We start from the raw sequence: 24,736 nt of genomic DNA, 5'->3' as shown, positions 1-24,736 counted from the left end.
GGTTCGATGCCTGGGTCCGGAAGATCCCCTGTAGGAGGACATGGCAACCCACTCCAGTAATTCTTGCCTGGACAATCTCAGGGACAGAGGAGCCTGTCGGGCTATAATCCATAGGGTTGGAAAGAGTCAGACATGACTGAAGTGACTTAGCATGTATGCACGTATATATATAAATATATACAGACACATATGAGTTGAAGGACTGATAGAAAAACAAGTTAGATACTTGCTGTATAATTATTTAATGGTATTTAAACATTATATGGTTTTTTTTTTCCCACAACAGTTAGGCAGAAATTAATTTTGCCTTTAGTGTGTAAAATTTAAATGATTCACAGCTTTTTGTATTTTTCATAACATTTTCTAATAAATTAACAAAACTAGCTCTTTAATTATCAAACTATAGCCTGAAAAAATGTTTCCAAGGAAGCAGAAGCAAGTCATGTTTAAAAGCCAGGATAGGAAAGGTGGTAATAGAAAAAATAACGCTCAATAATGATCAAAAGCATTTGACTATGTCAGTACTGCGTCCCAATAATCAAGTGCTGGTTTTAGGGAAGGTGCACAGCTCATTGCAAATTACAAAACATTGAGAGCAGAACCTGGTAGTGGCAGAATACTGGTGATAGTGTTCATATTGTGCCTACAACTGTATACAGCCTGATATGGAGCAGGTAGTCTGAGTCTGAGAATACTAAGCTTGCCTTGGACAAGTGAAATTTTCACAATGGTAGCTATATTTTCAACCTATATATATATATACACACACACACATATATTTAATGAATCCTATCGGCACAATTATCATAGCTGCTTCATGTGTTTTATTTCAGGGGAAATCGATAGTAGGGTCATCATACTAACTTTGCATTTTAACTCCATGCTGCTCGTGTCCCATGGGTCCCAGACTGAAAACCAGGGGTGTTGGGCCCAGGTCTGATTAAAGTTTGAGTCTGTCTAGAGGCTGGTATGCCATGGTTCTATTTTCACAAAACACCACAGATGAATCCCATGGGAGGAAGTCATTGTAAGGAGAAGGGCTGAAGAGCTGCCAGGCAGCCTTCAAGATTCAGTGACAAGGAGAGCCACTTTCAGTGGACTGAATCTGAGGAATAAGGAACGAAATGGTGGACGCTGCAGGAACATGTTTTTGGAACACCTATGACACATATGTGTAGGAGAGGGGGTCCCAAAGTTATGGGAAGATTGTGAGGGGTTTGATTACTGTAGACACTGTAGAGATACACTTTTTTTGTACCCATTATTGTTACTTTGGTCTTACCCTCAGACTACTGTCATCTAGAAAACATGGATTACTCTTATATCCATTTAGAAAGAACAGAAAAGTAGTTATCAGATGGCATACATATATGTGGGCCTTTTGTCCTTGCCTTTAAAGCAATAAACACTAGGATCATTTGGAAAAAACAGCAGTTATCAGGAAATCAATGAGCCACGATGAAAAAAACCCCTAAATAACATTTAATCTTTCAAATAAGAATTCTTCATTCCTTTTTAAAACAATACTTATTTTTATTTATTTATTTGGCTGTGCAGGGTCTTAGTTGTGACATGTTGTATCTAGTTCCACAACCAGGGATCAAACCCAGGGCCCCAGCACTGAGAGCTCAGTCTTAGCCACTGGACCACTAGCGGAGTTCCAAATTCTTCATTCTCGAGTTGAACTGACAAATGAGGTGGCATTTAGACCGACTGATTAGGCTTATACCTTTGTGGTGCCGCTGAACATCAGACACGTTTGATAGAGGCGTTCTTTAGTGTTACTCTGCTTTCTTGGTCCTGCAAGTTTATGTTTGCTCAATTATGGCTGAGTTGCACTAGTTTTTCAAAGAATTAGCTTCTTCCAAACTGTCAAATTTATGAGCATATTATTGTCTGTAGTACTTTATTATCCTTTTAACAACTGCTGCATAAGGAGTGATGTCACCTATCTCATTCTTGATGTTATTGATGGTTGTTTTTCACTTTCTATTTTTATCACACTTGCCAGAGTTTTGTTGTTGTTGTTGTTGAATTACTAACTCATGTCCAGCTCTTTTGAGACTCTATGGACTATAGCCTACCAGCCTCCTCTGTCCATGGCATTTCCCAGGCAAGAATACTGGAGTTGCCATTTCTTCTCCACCCAGGAATTGAACCTGCCTCTTGTGTCTCCTGCATTGGCAGGTGGATTCTTTACCACTGAGCCACCTGGGAAACCCTTAGTCCTGGGTACCCAATCACATTTCTATCATTTGTGTCTGATTTGGAAAATATTTTAGAACAATCCGATAACAATTTCAAGACAAAAAATTCTACACACTTCATAGCTCCTTCCTATTACATGAATGTGTAAATTGAATTCCCTCTCAAGATGAAAAAAAACAAAGGTTGGCTTCCCAAAAATGTTTTCATTGGCTTTAGGGAACTAAAACGCACCAGTCTGGGTGACTAATACTTCCTGGAAAATAAAGATAGATCAACACATAATTAAGTTCTGGCTCAAATATAATTGTTGTCTTGGAAACAGTTTTGGGGATAAATATGTTTATGCTAATAAAACTTTTCATGATTTCCACCAATGATCTGGTTTATTAATTAGGCCAGACCATCTCACTATCTTAATTAAGGCTACCCGTTTTGGACTATTCAAAGGGTTAAAAAAAAGTTCCTAAGAGGACATTGAGAAGGAGGAAAAGGGGATAAACCTGGTTATTTACCAGCGCTCAAGGTTAAACGTACTTTTTGGCACATGTGTGGGTTTCAAACATCTTTTCTACTTCATTAAGCAGAAAGCAGAGTTGTATATACAGCATTCTGAACTAAGAATTCCTAGCATTGTTTTTCTGAACCCCATCTTCGGTGGATTTCAAATCAGACCAACTCAAGAGAAACAAGCGAAAGCAAAATCCTGAGTAGCCAGGATTTTTCTGGTTCCCGCTTTCAGTAAAGAGTTTTGTAGGAAGTTCTCCTCCGAGCGTAGCCGGAGGGACAGCCTGCGGGCTCCGGAGGGTGTCTGGTGGAGGCCGAGTGTGAACTCCCGGCGCGGGAGCGCATCCCGGTCTGAGATCACACCCACTCGGGGTGTGCGTGAGTGAGCGCGCGGTGGCCGCGCGCGTGTGTACGTGTGGGGAGGTGTGCGCCAAAGGGGTGGGGTGAGGGGCGGCGAGGAGGGCTCTAGGTGAAGCACGAGGCGCGGGAGCGGGAGGTCGCGCGCTCCGGCCTCTCCCCCAGGGGCCGCGGCGGCTGGCTCGCGCTCGGGCTGCCCCTCCCGGTGCGCGCCGCTGCGGCGCCACAGGCCCCTCGACCCTGTGACCACCGCCCTCCGGCCGCCTGGCCCGCAGCGGGGACCGGCGATGGCGCGGGACTGACGGTCTCCTCCCTCCGGACCCTTCTGTCCCGCCCGGGGGCTCCCGGGGGCCGCGGCGGCGCCCCGATCTGCATGTGGGGCGCGCGCGCCGGCGGCCGGAGCGAGCGGCCCTCGGTGCCCCCGAGGCGGTGCCCGGCCGCGCGGGCGGACCGGGAGGAGGAGCAGCAGCAGGCCGGGCCGGGCTCCCCGCGCGCCGCCGCCCGGGAGCACGGGCTCCCTGGAGGGAGCTCGGGGCGTCCCAGCCTCGGAGGGACCCGGAAGCAGAAGCGGAGCCCCGAGTCGAGCCGAGCCGCTGCCCCCGCTGCCCGCCGGCGCCGGGTGGGGGTCCCGGCGGCTGGATGGGCAGCGGCGGCTCGGGCCGCGGGCGGCGATGGGCGAGGAGCAGAGCACGGTGAGCGGCGCCGGCGGGCCCCTGGAGGCGCGGACGCCCGCTGGCGGCGCTGCGGCCCCCCCGGAGACCCCGAGGCCGCCGGGGCACAGCGCCGGGGCGCCCGGGCCGCGCGCCGCCTCCGCCGAGCCGAGCGGCGGCGGCTGCGGAAGCGACTCCGGCTGCGCGGACGCCGGAGCCCCAGAGCCCGCGGGGAGCCGGGGGTCCCCGAGCTGGAGCAAGAGCCGGGCACCCGGGCAGCCCGCGGGACTGGCCCTCCCCGGGCCCCTCAACCCCCAGGCTTTGCAAAAGCAGCTGGCCGAGGAGGAGGAGGAAACGGGGGAGCGAAACGAGAGCGGGGATGAACGGCAGGAGGCGCCCCCCGGCGAGGAGCTTGAGTCCCCGACCCGTGTCCGCGTCGGGGCCCCCGACGGACTGGTCTTGGACGTGCTGGGCCCGCGGCGCCCGCCCCCGGCCAAGAGACAAGTGTTCTGCTCCGTGTTCTGCGTGGAGAACGACCTGTCCGAGGTCCCCTCGGTGGAGCGGCTCTCGCTGCCCGCGTCGCCACCTCGGGCTCCGCCGGTGACCAACCCTCCCAGCACCCCCTCCTCCTTCCCCAGCCCCCAGCTGTCGCTCCCAGCGGACCCCTTGTCCCCCGACGGCGGCAGTATCGAGCTGGAGTTCTACCTGGCGCCGGAGCCGTTCTCCGTGCCCAGCCTGCTGGGAGCCCCACCCTACTCCGACCTGGGTGGGGTCGGGGATCCCTATGCGCCCCTCATGGTGCTGATGTGCCGGGTGTGCCTGGAAGACAAGCCCATCAAGCCCCTGCCCTGCTGCAAGAAGGCCGTGTGCGAGGAGTGCCTCAGAGTCTACCTGAGCTCCCAGGTAACCTCAGCCCCTCCGACCCTCCTCTGTTCCCCATTCAGCTTTCCAAATCCCTGGCCAGGAAATCCCGCTCGCCAGCTCCCTGCTCACCGGAAGAGGTGATGAGCACCCTTACCAAGGACGTCTATCAGTGTCTTACATCTCGGTTGTTGCCCTTAGAATATTTAAGTGTGTTTGTCTTCGTGGGTTAGCTCGACTGGAATTTAACTCTGGGTGAGCTTTGGGCTTTGATTGGCCGCCATAGAAGGAACAGGGTATGAATGCATTGCCCTCTTCTATTTATTTTATTAGATTGCGAGCAAGGAGCTTGCTCAAAGAGGAGGGCAGTTGAGCGCGCTTCAGAGGCCTGGTATTCCAGAAACTGACAAATAGTGGGCATAAAATATGTATTGAGTTAGTGGAGAGAACGCTTGCAATGAGTGATTCCTGAATTTGAAATTTTGCTACTTTCAGATAATCCAGAGAAAAGTGTTATTATGTATTCCTTGCCCCTGGGTCACTTTCCAGTTTCCTTTTCCACAGTAAAGTTGACGTACTTTTTCTCACTGAAGTTTTAAGCCGGCAGAATGCTTTATTTCTTTAAGAGGGAGCAAAACAGAAAAAAGCAAAACAAAGCAAAGCAAGGCTAAGAGGCTTAACAAAACAAGCACTGGTGAAACTTTCCTCCTCAGTTGCTTATTTGAAAGCTTTTTTTTTTCTTGGAAAGTTGAAGAGTGCAGCTGACCTGCTTTCCTTCCCTGGTGGTGAATGCGTCCTTCTAGCAGTTTTCTGACTGTTAGATTTCTGCCAGTGTTTTGCACAATCCAGAATGCCCTTTGACCCCGTGTCTGATTGTCCTGGGCCTATTCATCTTTCAAAACCCTGGGCTGTTCAGGTGCCAACTTCTCTGTGAAGCCTTCCCTCACCCTCCAGGCCACAGCTTATATACTTTGAAACACTTCTGCGTGTCTTGCATGCACTGAAGTTGTCGGTATGTCTGTTTGTGTGACTAGAAAGTGTCTTTCTTAGAGCCCCTGTGTCTGGTAGATTCATGTTGGTATCCTTCCTCGTAACAGTGTTTAATAACTTTGGCCGAAGGGAACTGAACAGGATTTCACACCGTGCAGTTCCTCTGTGTATTGTGGCTAATCTGTGCTTGTGTCTAGACTGAAAGTGTGTACCCTGCCCAATGGAAAACGCAAAGGGGAGTTTAGACAGAATGGAATGTTATACAAGCAGTGACTTGGCCAAGATGGTTGAGATTATCCAAGCGCCTGTGAGAGACTGTGATGTCTCTTTCGTGCTTTATCTACAAACAGATACTTCAAACAGGAGGAAAGCCTGCTTCTCACTGTAGCCGTTTCTAGGATGTCACTGTCAGTCAAGCAGATAGCCATGGGCAAAGCCCTGTGGTGGGATTCAGACATTCCCAAACTATGGGCTCTACTCCAAGGAAGCTCCCTTGTGTGTATGCAAGATGTGTACACGTGAACAATACAAGGTAGCATATGATGAGGTGTAAACGGAGTGACAATATCACGTGGCACTGAAGCACTGAATATAAATACAGTGTAGGTTTAGAGGTTCAAGAGAGGTGGTCATTAGAAGTTGGGGTACTCTGCTTTGCAGTTTGATTTCCTTAAGCATTTCCGTTTCCTGAAAGCAAAATTTTTTTTGCCTCCAAAATCAGATCTGTGTTAATTCTAAGGTCCCTTCTATGCAAAGACTCTTGTTTCCATGTCATTTAACCTTTCTGTGTCTTAATTTCCTCATCAATGAAATGGAATTACAGACCACGCTCTCTAATGACATCAATTCTAAGCAAAACAAAAACTGCGGAGTTGTGTTGTTGCCTTACTGAACCAGATCAAAAGGGTATAAAGCGTGCCCTCTTTCTTATTTTCTAAGGTTTCATGGTTTTGACAGTAGTAAATCTGTCAAGCTTGAACTTGCAGGCGTCTTAAGGCTTTTTAAGTGATATATTTGAAATAAAAAGTTAATAGTGATTTTTGTCATCATCTTTTGGATTTGTGCCAAATACTTAGTGGATTAGTTAATATCATTTAAGAAAATAAAATAGAGTCCCTATTAAGCATTTTATGCAGTCATTAAAAATGCATACTAAATGTGAGTTGGAATATTGCCTGGTTAAATAATATTCTTCTAAAAGGAGCTGATGAATTCTTTAGAAGAAGGTACATAGTTGGAAGACAGGAATGCAAATTTTTAGATGATAAGTCTGATTTCCATTAGTGTCATGAACTGAATATGTGGCGATGGCCAGTGGGTGGCCGTCTTCATTATTTCAGTGTACACATGGGAGAGTAGTTGGTGACTTAAATATCTCTCTGCATGCTCAGTTCATCAGTTGTGTCCGACTCTTTGCAACCTCGTGGACTGTAGCCTGCCAGAGTCCTCTGCCCCTGGGATTCTTAAAGCAAGGATACTGGAATGGGTTGTCATGCCCTCTCCAAGGGATCTTCCCAACCCAAGGATTGAACCCATGTTGCCTTTGTCTCCTGCATTGGCAGATGGATTCTTTACCCCTGAGCCACCTGGGAAACCCAAATACCGCTATGTGCATGCATGCATGCTCAATCTTTTAAGTCATGTCTGACTCTTTGTAACTCTGTGGACCATAGCCCACCAGAGTCCTCTATCCCTGGGATTCTCCAGGCAAGAATATTGGAATGGGTTGCCATGCCTTCCTCCAGGGGATCTTCCGGACCCAGGGATTGAACCAGCGTCTCTTATGTCTCCTGGATTGGCAGGTGGGTTGTTTACCACTAGCATCACCTGGGAAGCCCAAATTCCTCTATATTGTGGTTTAAACGTAATAGTTTTAGTTTTTCAAAACAGTGATTTGAAAAACTAAAACTAGTTTTTCTTCAGTGATAAGAATTCTTCAGTTATCACTGAGCCTGGGGACTATGCAGGATCCTTCTTAGTGGAATGACTTTACCGGCCGACAGGTATCAGTTGCTGTGATGAAGGATTGAACTGGTACATTATAATCTTTGGCGCACATACATAGGGGTCGACATAGAGGCATTAGAGCACCATGACACAGACAGCGGGAGTCTACCTGGTTTGTGTTGCACGAGTACATAAATCTTTGGTGTATAAACTTCGGAAGTCCGTTTCCAATGGCCTGTGTGCACACGTATGACCGTAGCTTAGAGCATGCAATGCCAGGGATGTCTGCGGTCTCCTTCAGGGCACTGAGCCATTCTGAGAACGGACCTTCTCAGCTGGTTTGGCCTCTACCCCATTTTCCTAGGAGAAAGGGTTGGTACTTTCCTCGTTTCATGGAATGATAACCACATTCATTTCAAAAATTCTCCTCAGGTATCTTTCCTTTATGATTTTGATTTGAAACGATAAAATCTGGTAGGATGTGAAATACTAATATGTAGCACTTTCTATAAAGAAAAGAGAGAATTGGACATGCTAAGGGCTTTCTAAAGGTAACAGCTGTTGGGACTTCCATCACCCTGCTTCAAAGTGCTTGTGATGGCACATGCATATGAATCGGAATGTATACACCTGTCAAGTGAGTATTAATAGAGACAAGCAACGCATTTCTTCGGCACTTTGTGAACAAAACAGCTGCTAGATGATAATGTCCTGAAATGACTGTCCACTGTAGTCATCCTAGAACCGGTGACCTAGGGGTGAAAGCTTCTAGATCCTTTTATTAAACTCTGAGTCATCCAGACCTTTATGGGTAAAAGTGTAGCCTGCTTTTTCCCTTTAAACCTTAAAGCAACCTGCATACTTTTAGGAACTGGCCTGTTCAAGATGGAGTTTACAGGCAGCCGCCTTCACACAGGTGAATTTACGGATCCTCTCACACCAGCTATGATTCTGGTAGTCTTGAAAACGTGAAGAATGAAAGAGACTGAACTCTGTTAAGTCACTCTGCGAATTTAAAAAGTGAGGATTCCGGCATATGTAAACTTACTCTTCTGTGTACAGTGTGTGTGCGTGGTGTGTATTTTGGAGCTGTGGTTAACATGCGCTTTCACACCTTCCTGACTCACGCACTCCTTGTCCTCTTCTGATTCTTTAATGCTATCTCTTTTAATAATTTCTTCATTTCCCCTTAATCATTTCTTTCTTTTTCCTCTTACTTTTCACAATTTGATTTTAAATAGCACTTGGGTACTGCCGAGGAGTCAGTGCCCGGCCCGGGGCTGTTCTCCGGGCCCTCGGGACCTGGTGCAGATGGTGTCTGGGTGTCTGCCTTCCCGCGTCCTCCGGCGTCTAGAGATGACAGCGCTCCGCCGAGCAACCCTGCACTGCCTACGGGTCTCAGATGACTTGACTAGTACTACTTCCCTTGGGTGTCACCTTTAGAGTGGTGATTTTTTTTTTTTTCTCCTAGAGTAGAGCTCAGCTTTTTATAGTTGAAGGCTGTTCCTTACTCATGTGAGAGACACAAAAAGAACATTAGACTTGAGCTCCCAGCTTTTCCTTAAGCATTGGTGATGGGGATGTGGACAGATACCTGAGCCATAATTTCTTATAATTGACATTTTCATTTGTTAATGTACCATTTACACACATAACAGACATTTATTGGCTACCTCTATGTCAGTTACCTTGAGAAACTTTTTAAATGTATTAAATGCCTGCAAGGAGCTGGCTTAGAGCCTTGCTTTCCTCAAAGCTTTATCTGGTGGCATAAATAAGCTTTCCTTCAAGTTCTCAGACAAGTGTGCCTCTCCTCTTCTCTTTCCTTCCTGGGAGGATTTTATTAAGCCAGTTCTGGAACACCAGCTAACCTTTTAGTAAGCATATTACTATTTCTCCTCTTATGTTTATTTCAAAGTAATAAGAAACAGTATCGGAATAAGTTATTACTATAATTAAATTTTATTAATGAACATTTCTTAGAGCTCTTTGTAATTGTTGTAAATAGAATATTAGTTAATGCTTTGCTTCTTTCAACACTTTTATTACTTTTGCGCTTTTGCAAAAAAAAAAAAAACCACTCAAAAGAAAACATTTTGCTAACTGTGTTTGGATCATTCATAAAAATATGGCCAATCTTTAAAGTTATGACACTTTCAAAGAATTGTTTCTTTGTTCAACTTCACTTTGTCAGCCGAGTTTTATATGATAAACTCATTGAACCTTCCCAAATCAAGTTCTGTCTTAAAAATTCAGTATCTTCAGGACAATAATTCCTAGAAGAACATTCTCTTTCAAAGTGATCACTACTATTTGCCCCATCAGTTTTGGGTAATTACACTTGAGCTTTGAAGTTTCCATAAATAACAACAACCATTAATTGAACACCTATATTTGAAGCATTTTTTTACATTTATTCTGTTTCAGTTTCTATTAATATGTTATTATGTTTCCATTTAGTATATTTTATTATTTAATTTTAATTCCCTTGCATATTAAATACTTACTACATACCAAGCACTGTTGTTGGTGTTGGAAACACAGAGAAGTGAAACAGATAAAACCCCTTACTCTATGGAGTTTATTTATTAGGCTGGGGGGAGATTGATAATAAAATAAGTAAGTTATTTAGTATGCTAGATATTATTTCGTATACTATAGTATATTATAAAGAAAGAAAAACAAGGGAAGCGTGGTAAGATATATTGGGAAGGAGGTTTTCTTTATGTATTTATAGTGTTTTTAGGAGTTGTCAGGGAGGGTTTGTTTTAGATGGTGACTTTTGAGCAGAGATCTTCATGATGGCAGTGAGAGAGCAAATGAAGAGAATATCTGAGGAAAGAGTAAGTATAAAGTTCCAGGGACAGGAGCATGCTTGGGGGGGTGGGGTGGGGTTCCAGGAATGACAGAGAGATCCATATGGGGGAAGCATATGGAATGAGGTGGGAAGCACTAAGAAGAAACCAGAAGAAGTGGGGAAAGCTGCCAGAAAGGGCTTTAAGGCCACAGAGAACTTGCAGTTCCTCCGAATGAGCTGGAAAGCTGGTTTTTGGGTTAATCAGATGCGACTTTACCTTTAAGACAGAGGATTCTGGCTGTCTGTGGAGAATATATCAAGGGAGTCAAGAGTGGAAGTAAAGGGACTTCCCTGGCTGTCCATGGTTAAGACTCTGGGCTTCCAACACAGGGGGCACAGGTTCGAATCCTAGTCAGGAAACGAAGATTCCATATGCAACCTAGCCAAATAAAAGCCATTTAGGAAAAAAAAAAAAAAAAAACTCGGGGGAAAAAAAGAATGGAAGTGATCAGTTAGAAGAATTTGGCAATAAGCCAGAGAAGGGATGTCATAGTTCAGACTAGGGTGATTAGAGGTAGATACGGTTTGAACTGGTGGAATTTTGAATGTATTGTGACAGTAGAGCTGATGGAATGTGCTGATGACTTGGTGTGGGGATAAGAGGGAAAGAGAGTCCAGAATGACTCAGGTTTTGAGCCCAAGCAGTTAGAAGAATGGGTTTGCCATTTAACAAGGTGAGGAATGCTGTAGGCAGACTTACTTTAAGGAGAATCAGGAGTTTATGCAAAGTTCAAAAACGTTGTGTAGACATTCATGAAAGAATGGCAGCTGGCGTGTGGCATTCAGCAAAGGGACCTTCATAGGAGATGTAAATTTGAGTCTTTCTGATATAGAGAAGATGTTTAAAGCCATGAGACCAGAGGAGGATTGACGACTGGGTCTGGACATGCCAGGGCTTGCGGATACAGAGCCTGGGACGTGTGAAGGAATAGGAAGGAGTCTGAAAGGGAGAGGGCAAGAAGGAAAACCAAGGCAGAGTGGTTAACCAGAAGCCAAACAAAGACGATGTTTTATAAAGGAAGGAAAAGTCATTTTTGTCTAATGTTTCTGATAGTTTCAGCAGGATAAGGGTTTAAATTGACCATTGGATTTCCCAACAAGGAGATTATTTCTAAGTGTGAATAGTGCTGTTTTCATTGGCACTGGTGGAGTTGACTTTCTGATTATAATGGGTTCAAGAAAACAGGAACAGCTCAATTTCTGTACTAAAGGTAGTAGAATGTTCCATGAGGAAACTCAAGGTTAGCAAGGTCAAAGAACTTGTCCTAAATCACATAGCTAGGAAATGCCAATGGTGGGATTTCAGTTCCATTTGGCTCTAAAGCCCAAGGTCTTTTAATAGTCTTTGCATTTATTATCTTATTTATAAGTTAAATATGTTGATTTTTCATTAAAGTTTATATCTGTATTGTACAAAGTCACAAGGCTTGCAGTCCAAGAAGAAACTTAATTACATGTTTTGAGGAAGTAGAAGTCTCTTGCCCAAATTTAGATCCAGAGAAAGATTTCAACCAAGGTCAGCTTCATCTTCGTGTAAGAAAATCAAGAGGAATTGAGTTGAGAAGAGCTATGATTTAACTTACTATTATTAAGTTTTAATGGCAGCACACTCTCCTGTTTTCTTCCTAACTCTTGACCATGCCTTTTGTTTCCATTTGAACTTTTTCTCATGTTATCATCTCTTAATGTTGATATCTGCATGGTCATATATTAAATGCTCTCCCTCCTCACATTGAAGTCAAAAAGAGAAGGGGGCAGCAGAGGATGAGATGATTAGATAGCATCACCGACTTGATGGACACAAATTTTTGCAAACTCCGAGAGATGGGGGTGGGGTACAGAGGAACCTAGCTTACTGTAGTCCTTGGGATTGCAAAGAGTCAGACACAGCCTCCTGACTGAACAACAGCTCCTCACATTGTGTATTAGTAGTGGGACCATGTGTTTCACCCCCATGGTTTCAAGTAACACCTATATGCTCTTGACTTCCAAATCTTTGCTTCTAGCCCAGATGACTTTTTCTCACCTACAGTACCATATTGCTGCCTCTGTCTTTGACATTCCCACCTGTATGTTCCATCCATAGCCACCTTAAACCTCTCAGAACTAACCTCCCTCTCCTCCTCTTCCTTCCCCCATCCCTAAAGCTTTGCTCTTTCTTTGGGGTTCTATGTTTCCATCAGTTATACCCAGGCCAGAAGCTTGGGCGTCGTCTTCGTGTTCTTTTCCTCCCTCACCTCTCACATCTCATTAATCACCAGTCACTAATCACTTTCAGTCCTACCTCCTAAAATTATTTCTGTAGTCTTCTCAGCATTTCCCTTGCTCAGGCCTCTACCATTTCTCTCCTGGATTCCAAGCACAGCTTCCTCCTTTGTCCAAGTGTTCCAATCTTGGCCACTTCCAGTCTCTTCTTCACACGGCCACCAAAGTTGTCTTGTAGGATACAAGACTGGTCTTGGCACTTCCCCTTCTTTACGTTTCAGTCTGCTTCTTGCCTTTACAGTAGACTCTGAACATGGTTTACATGTGCCTGGGTGAGCTAACTCCTGTTTACCACTCTTGTTTCTCATCAACCCTACCCCCATCTATCCCTGTAGCCGTATTAAACTTCTTTTTGTTCACTGAGTACTCTATGACTCTCTTAATCATGAATCTTTAGTTTAGTGACATGTGATTCTATGTTAGCGGGATCTGCTTTTTTCCCTTAATCCCCATCTCTGCCTCTTTCACACTGATTCATTCTAGTCTCAACTTAGACATTTCTTCTTTTGCGAATTCTTCTTGACCCCCTCTTATCTGGATTAAGCATCCTTCCTGTGGTCTTTGACAACCCTTTGACTCACTGTAAGATTCTTATATTTCACTGTATTTAAATTGCCTGTTTCCTGGTCCATGCTCCCATTAGACTATAAAGCTTGATGCATGTAGAGACCTTATTCATTTTTTTTTCTGATTGATTTCTTAGCTCTTGGCATACTGTCCACATGAAATGAGTATTTGTGTAGTGGATTTATGTAGTTAGATTATAAATTAACTAATACATTGAGGCTAGTTGTCAATATACAGAGTATTGGGATAGATAGCCAAGATGGTTTTTAACAGGAAAATCTCAACATTTCATTACCTTGCTTAAAATCCTACAAACCCTTTCCCATTGCTGTAATGAAAAGATTCTGGTTCATGACATTGCTGATGAGGTTTGGTCCCTGCTGCTTCAGTCTCTTCTCCATCCCTCCAGCTCCAGTACTTTCCAGGCATGGATCCTTTCCTTTGTTAATTTCTCCTCATCCTTCAGATCTCAGCCGGCCTTGGTCTCCGGACTGAATCCGTCTCACCGCTTATGCTTTTAGAGTCCTTTTTACCGTGCAGTCATTTTTTTAAATCCCGTTTTGTAATTATATGTTTGTGAGATGATTTGATATTTGATTAATTCTCTCCCTCCCCATATTATTTGAGCTGCTTTTATACTAGCAGTTAGCACAGAGCCAGTTCAGCACCAACATTTGGTGCTGAACAAATGTTTGTTAAAAGACTGAATGAATGATTGAGAGTAAATTATACTATGTTCAGGTTGGTAGGAAAATTAAGGTAGATTTTGAACCTGAATTTTTGATATTTTATTCCAGAGTAAATTTACATTTTTAATGCAATGGAATGCTATGACCTGAGTTTTTATCTTGGCAACCAGTTTATCACTGAGACGCTTCTTGAAGTATGAAACCTATTCTGTCTTCTGCTTAACAGATTGCTCCAGAACCTGGGCACTTAGAAACAGCCGTTTTATTTTGATCACGGCATGTAGGTCAGGAATTTGGGAAGGGCTCAGCTGGTGGTTCACACTTGGGCTTCTGCTGCCTTGGTGGTCAGGTGTCAGCTCTCTTGCTTGGCTGGCAGCTGATGCTAGCTGGTGACAGTATGCTTGGCTGTGGCTGTTCACAGCAGTGCTGGCGTGTAGCCTTGATAGCACTGTAGTCTCAGGGCACTGGGCTTCTTACATGGAGGCTGGCCTCCCCAGGCCGAGTCTCCAGGAAGCCACGTGGAAGCTGTCTTAACTTGGGAAGTCATTCAGCGTCACCTGGGCCTCCCCGGTGGCCCAGGTAAAGAATCTGCCTGCAATGCAGGAGCCCCAGGTTCCATCCCTGGACGGGGAGGATCCCCTGGAGGAGGAAATGGCAGCCCACTCCCGTATGGGTTGTCTGGAGAATCCCGTGGACAGAGGAGCCTGGCAGGCTACAGTCTATGGGGTCACAAAGAGTCGGACATGACTGAGCAACTAACACTTTCACTTTTTTACTTTCAGTAGAAAGACACTTAGACCCAACCCTTCATTTTTTGTGAATACGTAAAAGAATTTGGGGTCATATTTTTAAACTACCACACTACTTCAAACAAAAATCAGAAATGTTGTAAATTTAGGTAGTAAAGCTTTTGAGCCTGAATTTTAACTTGTCTTTATTTAAAGTTTCATGTCTTATCAGTTATTTAATTACATATTTCCTATTCATATCACTGGGAGAAGGGCATGGCAACCCACTCCAGTATTTGGAGACTCCCACGGACGGAGAAGCCTGGCAGGCTACAGTCCATGGGGTTGCAAAGAGTCGGACACGCCTGAGCGGCTAACACATTCATATTGTTATGAAGATTAATGTACTTTGGTATTGTGGGAGTTCTGTGCTTTATCTTTGAATAATTTAATAATAAAGCTTTAAGCAAACTTATATGCAAGTTGTTCCCTTTTATTAATATTTATTTTTGATTATTTGTTTGGCTAGGCTGGATCTTAGTGGCAGTGCGCTTGGTTTTCTAGCTGCAGAGAGCAGGGGCTACTGTCTGGCTGTGCTGCTCAGGCTTCCCATTGTGGTGGCTTCTCGTTGCAGACCACAGGCTCTAGGGCACGCAGGCATCCGTAGTTGCAGTACAAGGGCTTAGTTGCTTCATGGCACGTGGAATCCCCTAGGACCCGATCAAACCCATGTCCCCTGCATTGGCAGGCAAATTCCTATCCACTGTCCACCAAGGAAGTCCAAAAGTTGTTCCCTTTTAAGCTGAAGTATTTTAGGTAATTTCATTGTAACTGAATATCTTGAGATCAGGGTCAACTTCTGATTATATCTGATTAATACCACTTATGTTAATTATCATAACATAATATTATGTTAATTATTAATGAATGATTATTAAGACCACTTATTCTACATATTGTAACTTCTATCTATCGTATCAAAATTTTAGCTTCAAGAGTCAGACAGGACTGAGCGACTTCACTTTCACTTTTCACTTTCGTGCTTTGGAGAAGGAAATGGCAACCTACTCCAGTGTTCTTGCCTGGAGAATCCCAGGGACAGGGGAGCCTGGTGGGCTGCTGTGGGCTGCCGTCCATGGGATTGCACAGAGTCGGACATGACTAAAGCAACTTAGCAGCAGCAGCAGTGATTAAAATGTCATTTGAAAAAGGTGAATACCTTGCTGGATAAAAAGAATTGATGTAACGGATAGTTTTTGTGGTGCAGGGATATTCTGTACAGAAATTGTTGTATTTAATGATACCTGAGAATTAACCACTCTAGTTAATGTTTGTTAAATTGGCTCACTGTTGGGTTTTTATTGTTACGATATTCTAGTTTGGCTGATTCTATCATTCGGCTAGTGTCCTCTCACATAGGTAGCCCTTACATTTGCAGAAGCAAGTGTGTTGTGCTCAGAAATCTCCTGGTTGAGGATCTGTGCCCCCTGAAGAGGAGGAGGTGTATTGCTTTCATGATGTGCCTTTTTCCCCAGCTCAGGTAACTAAATTCTACACTTATTCATTCATGTGCATGACTAATCCCTTTTTAAATCTTCCAGAGCTGTTTGCCTCAATGGTATTCTCTACTGTAAGATTCAGAGGCTAATTATAGGCTACCTAGCAAATTACTTCCCCTTTTGTGGTGTTGATTCTTGCCTGATTTCCTCACTCAGTTATTGGCCATACTCAGCATTCCTGAAGCTCTGAGACGTAAGTGGCCAGTTAAATCACCAGGGCTTTTCCCTCTGGTTGCTTAACCAGCTTAATTTTAAACAGCAGGTAAAATAAAACACTTGGTTATAGTGTTTCCCTAGTGTTTTGTTCGGAGAAGGCAATGGCACCCCACTCCAGTACTCTTGCCTGGAAAATCCCATGGATGGAAGAGCCTGGTAGGCTGCAGTCCATGGGGTCGCCAAGAGTTGGACATGACTGAGTGACTTCTCTTTCACTTTTCACTTATCATGCATTGGAGAAGGAAATGGCAACCCACTCCAGTGTTCTTGCCTGGGGAATCCCAGGGACGGGGGAGCCTGGTGGGCTGCCGTCTCTGAGGTCGCACAGAGTCGGACACAACTGAAGTGACTTAGCAGCAGCAGCAGCAGCACCATTAATTTCAGTGTTGTTTTTCCCCTTATGTTACCATTTTTCCTCAAGATTGTGAAAGAAACACTTTGAAAATAATGGGCTCCTGAAAAGAAAAGAAATATTCTGTGTGTCCCATGTTCTGGTGTGTTATGCTAAGACTCTGTGTGTGTGTGTGTATGTGTGTGTGTGTGTGTGTGTGTGTGTAGGTCTCAAGTTTGTGTGTTACAAGATTTTGCTCATTTTGATTTATAAAAATATCAGTTTAGTCATTTTCAGGTGAATTCACATATCTCGGGTTTAGTTGGAGTCAACCTAAGTCCCTTGGGTTCACCTTTTTCCTGCTGTTGGTTTTTAATATGTCACAGTGTGAGTCACTGAGGGCTTCAGTCTTAAGATTAAGGGAGCGTTTAGAGGAATGCTTGAAAAGAAAACATTTGAAACAATAGTAAGTCTTTTCCCAAGAGTTTGAATTTGCTTTTTTTCTGAAAAATACTGTTTGTCCAGATATGTTCTCTTCAAAAATCACTACAGACTTAGATAATTTGGAAACAGAACTTTCAATTTTGCTTACAAATCATCCAAATGAGCTGCTTTCAGAGAGTTCTGACCCATTTGTTTAAAAAATAGCACTTTATGGTTAGCTCTAAGAATAGTTGATTGACGCTAAAGTTAGGAAAGATATACCTCGCTAGCTGAATTTCATCAGCAATCTTTGAATGCTTGGTAGATGAAACATAAAAAGAAGTGTAATGATTTAGTAAGCACAGGCAGCAGGGTATTTTTTTTTTTGCCTCTCTGTGTCTCTGTGCGGTGCTTTTTCAGTTAAATACCATCATTAAAACAGTGTATCAAAACTGAACATGGACCTTGGAGACGCAGTGTCACTGAATGTCAAAGATTTCTAAAATTAAGAATGCTGTTTCTAAGTCATTGCTTTCACAATTACTAATGATTCTATTAGTGATGATAAGACATTTTGTATCAATAATTAATAAAATTGAGACTCAGATGTTAAAAAAAATCACTGAAACTTTTGGATTCTTTTTACAATCTAGACGGGTTGGCCAGAACCCTGTTGATTTGCTCAGGGTGCTAATAAAGAAAGGTCAGGCAGGCAGTCCTATCACAGGCTGGCTAATGACACACTGATCTGGGGCCATAAATTACCCTTAACCCCACATGGTCATGTCATAAAGTGTCTGCTTCTGATCAGAAGACATGATGGAAGAATTACTATTAATCTCTTCACCACTTCTGGAAAAACAAATGGAAACACATATACTGCTAGTGAGTTGCAGAGACTTTTACACAGAGAAATCTTTTCCAGTGCATAAGACTTTCCTCTCTTTTACTGTGGTCACACTGCAGGAGGTCAGTTCTCTAGTAACTCAGCTGACTTAAGGCAATCAAAAGTGAGGGGAAGTTAGAGCTTTCTTATTAAAAACATTCTCTGAGCACAGACTGTTTGTTTAGCAGTGTGCTGATCACTTGAGAAGAGAAGATGTAGTCTATGATCCATCCTCTTACCAAGTGTAGAAATTCAGAAAGTGAAAAGTAAAGTGTCCAAGCAAAAGATTAAGGAAAGTTTATAACTACATTGTGTGATGCCGGTTGTTGACTTAAGTGGTTCTAGGAAGAAGCTGTGTTTATGGGAGTAGAAAAAGTTGAAGCTTGGCTAGTTTACACAAAGTACTTATTGATACACAGGAAACATAGGAGAAGGGAGTTCGAGGTGGGGTGTGTCTTCAAGTGAGATGGAGTGAGCAAGCACACAGGTGAATGTGTACAGGCTCAGTTGCTCGGTTGTGTCTGACTCTCTGACCCCATGGACTGTAGCCCGCCAGACTTCTCTGTCCGTGGAATTCTCCAGGCAAGAGTACTGGAGTGGGTGGTCATTCCCTTCTCTAGGGGATCTTCCTGACCCAGGGATTTAACCCACATCTCCTGCATCTCTTGTATCGTCGGGCGGATTTATTACCACTGTGCCACCTGGGAAGCCCAAGCACACATATGCACTCACAAATGCATCTGTGGAAATGAAGAAAAGAAAGTTAGTTGCACAGTCATGTCCGACTCTTTGCTTTTCCGTGGACTGCAGCCTATTCCGCTCCTCTGTCCACGAAATTCTCCAGACAAGAGTACTGGAGTGGGTTGCTATTTCCTTCTCCAAAATAAAGAAAGTGAAGTTGCTCAGTCGTGTCCGACTCTTTGTGACCCCATGGACTGTACCCTACCAGGCTCCTCAGTCCATGGAGTTTTCCAGGCAAGAGTACTGGAGTGGGTTGCCATTTCCTTCTCCAGGGGATCTTCCTGACCCAGGGATCGAACCTGGGTCTCCCGCATTGCAGACAGATGCTTTTATCGGCTGAGCCACCAGGGAAGTCCCAAAATAAAGAAGGAGGGTAAAAGTGATCATGGCTGGAGAGAGGGGCTTAGGAGGGCAGTACGGCAGATAGGAGTGGAGAGGTGAAGCTGTATGGTGAGCAGGAGGCCGTGGGACAGATGTTCCAGTACCGAGCAGAGGATACGGGCGGGTGGGCGGGCAGCCAGACCCCCAGGTGTCCTGTGTCTCAAGGTTAGGGGCAGAGGGAGCCGGGTCATGGCTTACAGAGCAGGACGAGATCGCAGAGAGCTCTGAGGCGCCTCTGTGGAACTGGTACTTTGTTCTGTGATACGAAGTCATCGGAAAGCTGAGTGGAGCTGTCAGATTATAGTTAGTGCTTCAAGAAGAGCCTGGCTTCCTTGTGGAGAATAAACTGTGTTTGAGGGTGGGGTGTGGCGGAAGAGAACCAGGGAAATGGGTTAGGAGGCCGCTGCAGCAGTCCAGGGCAGAGGTGAGAGTGGCGTGGGCTACCGTGGAAATGGTTCCGTCTCTTGTCCCATCACTTACCCGGCTTTTGGTTTTCAAAGGTGTAGGGAGTTCTTCGCCTTTGGTCCAGCAGGATGTCCTGCCAGTCTTTGTAGCCTTTAATGTTCAGAGGTCCATGTTGTATTGGCTTGGCCAAAAAGTTCATTCTGGTGGATTTCCCTGAAGATCTTCTAGGAAAACGCCAGTGAACTTTTTGGCCAACCCAGTATAACTGCAGCTGCCATCTTTATCTTTTCAAATCACATGTGATTAACGGCTATTCAGCTTGATCCCCTCTCACATCTTGCTTGTCTGCAGTGTGTTTTTTGTCTGTTTTTAATTATTTGGTCCAGAGACACCATGGAGAAAATCACTGACTGAAAAAGGATTTGGATACCTTTCCATTGTTGTTATTTTACTGATTGTCAGAATCAGTTTATCAAAGAATTTGAGCTTTCCTCTGCCACCTAGTCTTTTGCAATTTGCTGTTCTCGGGCTTTCCTCACTTTATACTCAACAGTTCGCTTACCTTACTTTTTAAAACAGGAACTCCCACCCTCTCCTCCTCACAGATAGCAAAGGTCTTACAGGCCCACCTTCAGTGCTGAGAGGAAGTTAGAATTATTTTGTAATTCTACTTAGTTCTTGTCCTTTAGCGGTTTTGAATTGTTTTGAATGGCTGTCCTTTGCTTCAGTGAATTCCTGTCTAATTACACATGTTCATCTCACTCCTAATTCTTGTTTTTGTAACAGAGTTCCCTTTAGGTGTCTGTTCCATTTCCTCTACCTTAAATGGCAAAGGCCCTGGGGTCATGACTTCACTGTACAGTGGCTGTTTTATTTTGATTTTGGTTGTTCTTTTCTTTGTTTTTAATAAAGGTACATGATAAAGTAATTACTTAAACAGAGATTTACTTAGCTGATTTTATGCTGAGTAACTGAGCAAAACCCTCCCTTTTGTATGAACCTTCATTTGTTTATTTCAGAGTTCTAAAGTGTTTCTTCTCATTACATTCTGTTATTCATCATGGAACCAGTACTGTTTCAATTGGAAGCAATAAAATATTGATGTGGTTTTAAAATTATTTTTGAGAAAGCCTCAAGTATTTATCTTTAAAATAGATCTGTCCCATGTGTGGGTTGTATAAATTTTAGAAGAATATGAACCTTATGCATTGGTACCATGACAGATTTTAGTTATCTTGCTGTATAACAATTACCACCGGGTGAAAGTTTACTCAGTTTAAAATATTTTCAACTAGATAGTGTGAGCAGTCACAGATACCAGGTAGCATCTTAGAGTACTTTAATGTTTATAAAACAATTTGAGAAAAATTTAAGTAGTTAGAAACATTGGACTTTATATTTTATGTTTAGAACATCCATTAAGTGTCTAATACCCCATTTCTATTTGTTGTGAGGAATTTAGCTCTTTTTTTCTCTATATTAATCTTCTTGTCAAGAGCAACTCATTTCAAGGTGGATTCATTGATTTTCCTCTATAAATATGAATGAGTTTTAATTTTGGATCTCAGCGCTTTAACATTTTTCCTTAGAAGTACCTATTTTATTGAAAAATGAAAGCTAATTCATAAAGTGATACATGATAAACTTTAATATTTATCTCACTTTATAGATACTTCTATAGCAAAAATGTGGTTGATACCTCAAAAATTCCATAGTCAAAACCCTATCCCCAAACACACAAAAAACCCCTATCACACACACACAAATTCCTGCATTGCATTTTGTATATATTAATTACATAGTGTGTCATTATATATTTCACGTAATAGTTTGTAACCATTGCCATCTTATAGACATTAATAATCCATTAATAGTTATGTAAGATGTTATGTTAGATTCTGCTTGAAGACAAATTAAAAATTATTTTACCTACTTGCCTACTCTCTCAAGGCTTTAAAATTTTCTATATGATATGTAAACACATGTTTACCAGTCATCTTGTGTAGACCATTGATAAAGTTGTAAAGATAAAATGTCAAAAGTTAATGACATTATAGTATGCGAAAGTTATTTACTTAGTTTCTGATGAGCAGAATGAAAATGGGTTTGTATTACTCAATTGTTTTCTTTGCATAAGATTTAAGAACTGTGAAGGGAAGTCATTCATCCTTCCTTGGCTTGCAGGTTTATTGTCTGGTGAGGAAAGGGAAGAAACATATAACTGTCAGAGTGGAAGGACCACTTTAGAAAGACTTTGTTTTAAAGGAAAACACAAGCTTTCTATATAACGTCTGTTCATCATCACCTCGGCAACCCCCATTTCCAAATAGGGTGTCCTAAGTTGGCAGACTTAATACTTCATGGATTATCTTCAGAAGGGTTCTAAATGCCATTCATTAAAATGAAAAGGAAGAAGTTCCTTAGGCTTATAAGGATACATCAAAAACTTATAGTAAATATCAGCTTAGCGGTGAGACCTTAAAAGCATTTTCGCTAAATTAGAAAAATGCACTGATTCTTGTTGTCACTGTTACTGTTTAGCTTTATTGTGTAGGTCATAGCAGGTGTAATATGAAACAGACAAATATATAATCTGAAAAAAATAAAATACTGATAATTTTTAGACAATAAGATTACGTACATAAAATGTCTAGGAGAATCTGGAGATAAAATGTTAGAACCAACAAGAGAATTATTTTTGCTGGATATAGGAGTAGACCATGGAAATCTTGGTGTACTATTTACCAGCCAGAACCAGTGAGAAAAAGAAATTACATTCAAATAGATACCTAGAAGTAAATCTGAAGACATGCATGATCTTGACAGAGAAAATTATTAATACTTGAGGGATATAAAAGAACAAGTGAATTAAGACAGAGATATGCCCCATTGAATGGGAAGATAGAATGTCATAAAGATGTCTGTTTTCCTGAATTAGTCTATAAATTTAAGGCATATCAAGAGATTTATTTAGTATGTGTAGAAGAATAAATGTCCAAGATGAACAAAGAAAATTTTGAATAAGTAGGAAGGGCACATTTGCCCCAGTAAATAACATTGAGTATTTTAAAGAAAAGTTGATTAAGACAGTGGGGTGTTTTTATCAGTTCAGTTCAGTCACTCAGTCATGTCCGACTCTGTGACCCCATGAATGCAGCACGCCAGGCCTCCCTGTCCATCACCAACTCCCAGAGTCCACCCAAACCCATGTCCATTGTGTCGGTGATGCCATCCAACCATCTCATCCTCTGTTGTGCCCTTCTCCTCCTGCCATCAGTCTTTCCCAGCATCAGGGTCTTTTCAAATGAGTCAGCTCTTCGCATCAGGTGGCCAAAGTAGTTTCAACTACTTTGGAGTTTCAGCTTCAACATCAGTCCCTCCAATGAACACCCAGGACTGATCTCCGTTAGGATGGACTGATTGGATCTCCTTGCAGTCCAGGGGACTCTCAAGAGTCTTCCTCCAACACCACAGTTCAAAAGCGTCAGTTCTTTGGCGCTTAGCTTTCTTCACAGTCCAACTTTCACATCCATACATGACTACTGGAAAAACCATAGCCTTGACTAGACGGACCTTTGTTGGCAAAGTAATGTCTCTGCTTTTGAATATGCTATCTAGGTTGGTCATAACTTTCCTTCCAAGGAGCAGGCATCTTTTAATTTCATGGCTGCAGTCATCATCCACAGTGATTTTGGAGCCCCCAAAATAAAGTCAGCCACTGTTTCCACTGTTTCCCCATCTATTTGCTATGAAGTGATGGGACTGGATGCCATAATCTTAGTTTTCTGAATGTTGAGCTTTAAGCCAACTTTTCCACTCTCTTCTTTTACTTTCATCAAGAGGCTCTTTAGTTCTTCACTTTCTGCCGTAAAGGTGGTGTCATCTGCATATCTGAGGTTATTGATATTTCTCCTGGCAATCTTGGTTCCAGCTTGTGTTTCTTCCAGCCCAGCATTTCTCATGATGTACTCTGCATGTAAGTTAAATAAACAGGGTAACAATATACAGCCTTGATGTACTCCTTTTCCTATTTGGAACCAGTTTTTCCAATGTCCCGGTGTTTTTATAGATAAAGTCAAATCCATGAAACAGAAAAAAGAGCTTAGAATGAAACCCAGTTGTATATGGCGACTTGGGACATAATAAGATTGCCCTATGAGTCAATGAGGACAGAATAGATATTTCAGTAAATGTGCAAGGATGGTTGGCTTTCCACTTATCTCAACACATGAAGAAATGAAGTCTGATATGTTAAAGCTCTATATGTATAAATAAAATTTAAAGTCTACTTTAAATTTTGAAGTCGCTCAGTCATGCCCAACTCTTTACGGCCCCATGGACAGTAGCCTGCACCAAGCTCCTCCGTCCTTGGGATTTTCCAGGCAAGAATACTGGAGTGGGTTGCCATTTCCTTCTCCAGGGAATCTTCCCAACCCAGAGGTCTCCCCCATTGTAGGCAGACGCTTTACCATCTGAGCCACCAGGGAAGTCCATTTTTAAAGTCTACTTTAGTAGAATAGATTTACAGATGTCTCTATAACCTTATAGGAAAAGATTTTTCAGGCAGCATCTGAAAAACACAACTCTAAATGAAAATTACTGTTTGATTCCGTCTATATGAAGACTTTCTGAGGGAGGAAAACGTTACTATAGATTAGGGTAAAGGTTAATTCACACCCTGGGAAAATCATTTTCTAAAATACACAACTCAAGAATTATTATCCGTTATATATCCATTATGTAGAAAAACTTACAAATCAATTTTAAAAAGACTAATTATTCGTTGGAAAAATACAAAATTTAATGACATAAGTGGCCAATAAATGTATATTAAAAAGTTCATTTTCATGGTTAGGATACACTATGATTCATACTAATGGGGAAAGCACAAATTAGCAACAACGAAACAAGACAATGTTTGGGTCTTAAAAGCGGCAAGATCAAAAAGTCTGATGTAAACCGAGTGCTGGCTGGTATATGGGGTAATGGGATGTTTATAAGTCCGATGTAAACCGAGTGCTGGCTGGTATATGGGGTAATGGGATGTTTATAAGTCCGATGTGAACCGAGTGCTGGCTGGTATATGGGGTGATGGGATGTTTGTGTTGTGTACTGTGCTAGTTCAGTTCAGTCGTGTCTGACTCTTTGGGACGCCAGGGCCTGGAGCCTGC

At 42.9% G+C, this 24,736-nt stretch overlaps 1 protein-coding gene across 2 annotated transcripts in view; it reads left to right on the top strand.

Moving 5' to 3' along the window:
* Positions 1-3,740: 3,740 nt before the first annotated feature.
* The window catches only part of RNF217 (ring finger protein 217), a 125,978-nt gene continuing 104,982 nt past the window's right edge, over positions 3,741-24,736 (top strand). For both annotated transcript variants that reach the window (XM_068985362.1, XM_068985361.1), the window contains exon 1: positions 3,741-4,622. In XM_068985362.1, coding sequence (XP_068841463.1) covers positions 3,741-4,622 — 882 coding nt within the window. The remainder of the gene's footprint in view (positions 4,623-24,736) is intronic.

The sequence above is a fragment of the Capricornis sumatraensis genome, chromosome 13, assembly GCF_032405125.1.
Source record: "Capricornis sumatraensis isolate serow.1 chromosome 13, serow.2, whole genome shotgun sequence".
NCBI classification, from domain to species: Eukaryota; Metazoa; Chordata; class Mammalia; order Artiodactyla; family Bovidae; genus Capricornis; species Capricornis sumatraensis.
Note: the sequence above shows the minus strand (reverse complement) of the source record. Positions and strands in the feature narration are given on the sequence as shown.